This window comes from Diaphorina citri, unplaced genomic scaffold, assembly GCF_000475195.1.
Source record: "Diaphorina citri unplaced genomic scaffold, Diaci psyllid genome assembly version 1.1 scaffold1046, whole genome shotgun sequence".
Taxonomy (NCBI): domain Eukaryota; kingdom Metazoa; phylum Arthropoda; class Insecta; order Hemiptera; family Psyllidae; genus Diaphorina; species Diaphorina citri.
The window spans coordinates 104,007-109,683 of NW_007378476.1; the positions used below are offsets into that span (position 1 = coordinate 104,007).

Here is a 5,677-nt window from a genome sequence, read left to right on the forward strand (position 1 = left end):
ATCCAGTGATGAGAAAAAGGGTATGTATTGAAGTTGCTCGTCAATTTAAAACTTGAAACTCACTTCGTTCAAACATCTTACCTGGATAGGATGATGGCTCCTGGACTTAACATCCCACATCATCACCGTGTTGTCCTGACTACCCGATATGACCACTGAAGAATCCTCATTGAACTTGACGCAGGTTACTTTGGACGCATGTTCTCGCCAGCGCCTCACTGGCTGACCTGTGGTCACTTCCCATAGGATGACGGACTTATCTGATGCACCCGAAGCTATTTGACTGGAAAAAGGGGAAGAATGGTTGTTAGTAGGTCATCTATTGACCGAGGGGCCCCTTTTGGTGGAACCTTGTGGCGGTAATAAAGTATCATCTACGAAACTGTTCACTACAAATAGGTAATACATTTTTACTTTTAGAAGATATTCTCGAATTATTCTTACCTACTATCACAGGCCGCAGTCGCGTCATTTACTTCATGAGCATGTCCTCCATATGTCTTGAGAAGAAGGTTCCTGTACGGATTCCACAGCTTGATTTTCTTGTCACTGCCGCAAGTCAAACAGTACGACCCGTCAACTGGAAAACGAGTATGCTAACCGTGAATGTTCGCCTACGAAATCGATGAGAGGACAGGATAGAAGAAATCCAGCCATGCCGAAAGCAAACCCTGGTGTTTTTAGGACTTTAGGAAAAAGTTCGCCCTAGGCGAGAATCGAATACTCGAACTAGGGCTTACAAAGCGCTAACTTTCAAAACTAATAGCTAGTCTTCGAAAGAAATGCGTAGGTATCATCCCTATACATTTCCAATTTGCCTAGTGGGTATTTTTAATGTGTCTATTGGGGCCAAGGTTTGGGAATCTTGGGATCCGTTTCCAATTTCCCCTCGTATATTTACCTATTCTCAATTTCTCTATAACGTATAACGGAACAAGGCTGTAGAATTTGACCCCTTTTTTTTACCCTCCTTTTTAGCAAAAACTCACCATTAAACCGGACAGCACGAATAGCTCCCTGTTTACAGTCAATGGTCTGTACACACGTATACTCCATTCTTTCATCGTATATTTACCTATTTTCAATTTCTCTATAACGTATAAGCGTATAACGGAACAAGGCTGTAGAATTTGACCCATTTTTTTCCCCTCCCTTTTAGCAAAAACTCACCATTAAACCGGACAGCACGAATAGCTCCCTGTTTACAGTCAATGGTCTGTACACACGTATACTCCATTCTTCTTATAATATATTGTCCTCATTAGTAACTTTTTATCCAAGTGGCTGAAAACATACGTATGAATAGGCTACGTAATTTTGACGTCATTTTCGACACTAACATCATACCTACATGGTCTAATTTTTGGCTTAAAACTTGATTAAATGGGTCATCTATTTTTATTATTATTATTTTTTCCATTATTATTAATTTATTTTTAGTGACGGTGGTTTCACCCTAGAGTGGGTCAGCAGCACGGGATTGTCCAGATAAAGGCATAATTTTAGCCACTCAACTTTGCCCTATTTTATAATCACTTTTAAAGTTTAGAAACCGAACTTTTCGGATTCTTGTTTCTGAAAATTTGGAGGAACCATTTTTGTTTACATTTCGTTTTGAAAAAGACGCGTTCACACGGTTCACATCACAAAATTAACTGCACATTGCATAGACCTGTTAATTTTCAGGCGCTATTTAACAATAGAAATATACGTAGTAGTCAAGATCAGCCAGCGGTTATAGCACGTTGAACGCACCGTTCCTAATGGATCACTAAGGTTAAGCATCGTTGACCGTGGGTGGTATTAAGGATGGGTGTTGCACGCCGGATTTCCAGGGTTCGATTCCCGGCGGGGTCCAAGTTTTTTAGCAAGATTATTAAAATGATGTGCTGTTGCACGCCGGATGTCCAGGGTTCGATTCCCGGCGGGGTCCAAGTTTTTTAGCAAGATTATTAAAATGATGTGCTGAGTGCCAAAAAGTTCAAACTGAGATAATGAAGTTTTTCTTCCTGGTTTATCCACGGGCACATACCACTACCCCTATCTATCGGGATTTTTTTAATTTTTTGGAACGTTGTGGAGCTTAGCGCGTTTTACAGAGTATGTTCACGGGTACATAGTACCTACGTGAATCCGTACCTAACTCAAATTTTATATTTTTGGCACTTAGCATTAGCACATTATTGATGATCGTTTTTCAAATGTGGAAATTAATACCTAATTATAATTTAATTAAATATTGCAAAGGAGGCACTTAGTAGTGCTGTGATATCCACAAAAGTAGTGAATTTGCCGGAAAGGTAGCGATATGTATGTTAGGTATTTTGGAAAAACTAGCCTTTTGAATCTTCTGAGTAGGTAGATATCTAGGTAAGAAGTACCTACCTATCTATTATATCCAAGTATTTCTCATGTCCTAGGACTGTTCAGTTAGCTTTCCATTAGCTAACGCCCATGTGTGTTCTCTTGCCATTAGGTATCTAATATCAAGTTACAGACCTTCACTTATTGCTTTCGTCCTGACTTGATTTATAGCGTTGATAAATTCGCTTTTTCTTTTCTCCACAACTGACACATAAATACTTCAGAATCTGAAAGCTGAGAGCTTTGCTTTTTGCGTCTCCTTTGATTGTATAAAGACAAAAATAGCTCTATCGAGTCGTACACCCGTATTTATGAATGAAACTTAGAAATAAAAACTACTTTTTTTCGATCCGCAAAACTTCATAAGGAAAAGAGGAATGATCTCCGTTGTAAACACAGTTTAAATTATTCTCGATTTTGATTGGAGCATCCAATAAGATTGGGAAGCTCAAACCACTCAATCAGATTGCTTATATCAGTCTACATTAGAGGCTGTTCTTACAGAACTCTGCACTTCCCAATAGACAACTACTACAACCAATATTAACCGGGGATCGAGAATACTTGACATTTTCTACTTTGCAATAAACATAACTTTAGAATAATATGTAAATTCTTTTCTTTTGTGATTAACTGATTATATTACACAGGAAAATATGACATCATAATCGATTTGTTGTTATCTGAATTATTCCCCAGGTACTTTCGGGATAGGGCTGAAAAGCCCCTTCACCTAATATCATTTGTGAAGTGCAACAAAGTTCTTTTAAACACACACGAGCGAAAAAAATCGGGACAAAAATGACTTTGGAAATGGACATGGATCAGTGTAATGTAAAGGAATGAAATTTCAAACTGTCCCGAAATTTTAGCACGCGAATGTAGAACAGGCCGGGAAAGAAATTAGAATACACAAATTCTGTACAGGGTTCTCCAATATTTTGTACACTTTGGCTTTGAACTAATCCTGTTTCTGAGGTTTGCCCGAGCCTGCTTCAGAGTAGGCCCTGTATATGAACGCGGCTAGAGAAATGTGAACGGCAATAATAGCTGCAATGGCGGAATAGACATTGCAAGACACTGAATCTACACCAAACACACCTGAGAACAAAACGGATATCATATTGTGAAAATACAAGTGTAATGTTGAATACACAAGTTACCCATAGATCACTGAAGTTAAGATGACATGGAAGGAGTCCCGATATTGTTTCTGGGTGTCCAAGAGAGTTATAAACCCCAATCCTTCCAACACTGTGAGATAGGTACCACGCCTGTTTTACGGACATGGAATGTAAGTTGGGCTATATTGGTATTTGGATAGGTAAACATCTAGACAATCAAGGGCTGTTGCCTTTCCCTAGACCACTCAGGCTAGGTGAGGTTGATGTGAGTAGACAGGTACCTTGTTGCCAAATGGGGGATAGGCGTCCAAGAGAGTTATAAACCCCAATCCTTCTAACACTGTGAGATAGGTACCACGCCTGTCTCATGGACATGGAATGTAAGTTGGGCTATATTGGTATCTGGGTGGATAACCAACTAACCATGGACAATCAAGGGCTGTTGCCTTTCCTTAGACCACTCAGGCTAGGTGAGGTTGATGTGAGTAGACAGGTATCTTGTTGCCAAATGGGGGATGGAATCCATCATTATTTAAAACCTTAGCAGTAAAACAGTAAGGTTAATATCTTGACCATAACATGGGTCCTGACAGACTTACTTATGTAACTTGAAATCTTATAATTCTAATACAAACAAAACTTACCACTGAATATGAGATACTTGCTGGCAAAGAATGTGACCACAGGCATTACTATGATTGTGAAACAGTAGTAAAACACAGTGGTAAGGACCTCAAAATCGGGTCTTTCCTGAAACAAAAAACAGAACTTACAGGAACTGTGCATTCTAGGGTTAAATACCAACTTATTTCATTATAATTTTAATTTTCTATTATTATGTATCTTACTTTTAATTTCTCATTATTACCTACCAATGTTTGATTACTCCCATTGATTAATTTAAAGTCAGATTCTGATTTTGGTCCCACCATTTTCCCAGGTTGAGTTGGGATAACATGGTTGCAATTGAAGCTTCTAATCAAATAGATGTCATGCAGCATGTTAAATGTTGCTTTTTTTAAGTCTAAAACTAAATTTAACAATCAAGGCACATAAATTGTACCTATACCTAAAATTAGGTAAGAGGTATACATGACTTACCTTCAGTTGATCACTGTTAGGTTCTGGAGCAGCAGGTTGTATGAGTGGTGTAGTGTCAGTGTTCATCTATAAACAACCAAAAGTAATTTTGTTTGCAACAGAATATTGAACTTGGGGAAATGGGGTTTTAAATATCAAATATCTCTCAAGTTGATAACATAACAAATAACAAAAACAACTATCAAAAAGTAAAAATATTCTCAAAAACAGGCACAGTTAACACCCTATCTCTTAATCTACCTGTACTGCTCTCTTTTCTTGTTTTCACACTTTGTCTTTTCATTATACAACCCTAGATAATAGAAGGTAGGTAGGTAATTGCTACCTATAATACTAATTCTAACTTAAAAGAAGACAAGTATTCAGTCAAGCTATTCATAAATGTTGAAGCAGTTGTCTAGAATATCTTCTGTCAGATCCTTGGCCACTTGTTTCTTTACTGAAGACATCTCTTCTTGGAAAAACTTGCCTTCACTTTCTTCTTCATATTTACTACCTTTATTTAAATTAACAAAATGAGATCTACATGAAGACTGAACATGAAATTTGTTTTCTATAAAGTCGAGTATTTCCACACCAGAATACAATGAGTTGAGTTGATCCTTCTCCTGACTTGACAAGCAGTTGTCTAGAATATCTTCCATCAGATCCTTGGCCACTTGTTTCTTTACTGAAGACATCTCCTCTTGGAAAAACTTGCCTTCACTTTCTTCTTCATATTTACTACCTTTATTTAAATTAACAAAATGAGATCTACATGGAGACTGAACATGAAATTTGTTTTCTATAAAGTCGAGTATTTCCACACCAGAATACAATGAGTTGAGTTGATCCTTCTCCTGACTTGACAGGAGTTTATCACACATGAATACCAGATGATGGAGAAAGGTCATGAAATGGTTATGTTTCATAGAAACCCACTCCTCGATACAAGACATGGGAGTTCTGTTAGCACCTGAGAATAAGCCAGGGTTCTTGAGCAACCCTCGGGCTGCCATCACTCCATTACACTTGGTTGATTCATACAACCTATCTGCATCTCTAAGGCTGAATACATCTCCATTAGCTATGATTGGGATACTGACATG

The 5,677-nt window shown here is 38.0% G+C and overlaps 3 protein-coding genes across 3 annotated transcripts in view; all 3 read right to left on the minus strand.

Annotated features, from left to right (window-relative positions):
• The window catches only part of LOC103513929 (WD repeat domain-containing protein 83-like), a 7,296-nt gene extending 6,240 nt beyond the window's left edge, over positions 1–1,056 (minus strand). Inside the window, exons 1-3 of the mRNA XM_026827025.1 lie at positions 990–1,056; positions 445–580; positions 82–283 (exon numbers count right to left, since the gene is read on the minus strand). Coding sequence (XP_026682826.1) covers positions 82–283; positions 445–580; positions 990–1,056 — 405 coding nt within the window. The remainder of the gene's footprint in view (positions 1–81; positions 284–444; positions 581–989) is intronic.
• Positions 1,057–2,745: 1,689 nt separating this feature from the next.
• LOC103513925 (vacuolar ATPase assembly integral membrane protein VMA21 homolog) lies at positions 2,746–5,162 on the minus strand. Its single transcript, XM_008478781.3, has 3 exons — positions 4,590–5,162; positions 4,133–4,238; positions 2,746–3,465 (listed from the first exon to the last, which is right to left on the minus strand). Exons 1-3 carry the CDS (start codon positions 4,653–4,655, stop codon positions 3,326–3,328), a joined length of 312 nt encoding a protein of 103 aa, XP_008477003.1. The 5' UTR covers positions 4,656–5,162; the 3' UTR covers positions 2,746–3,325.
• LOC113469377 lies at positions 4,961–5,671 on the minus strand. The gene has a single exon (XM_026827026.1). It carries the CDS (start codon positions 5,585–5,587, stop codon positions 4,961–4,963), a length of 627 nt encoding a protein of 208 aa, XP_026682827.1. The 5' UTR covers positions 5,588–5,671.
• Positions 5,672–5,677: the final 6 nt, after the last annotated feature.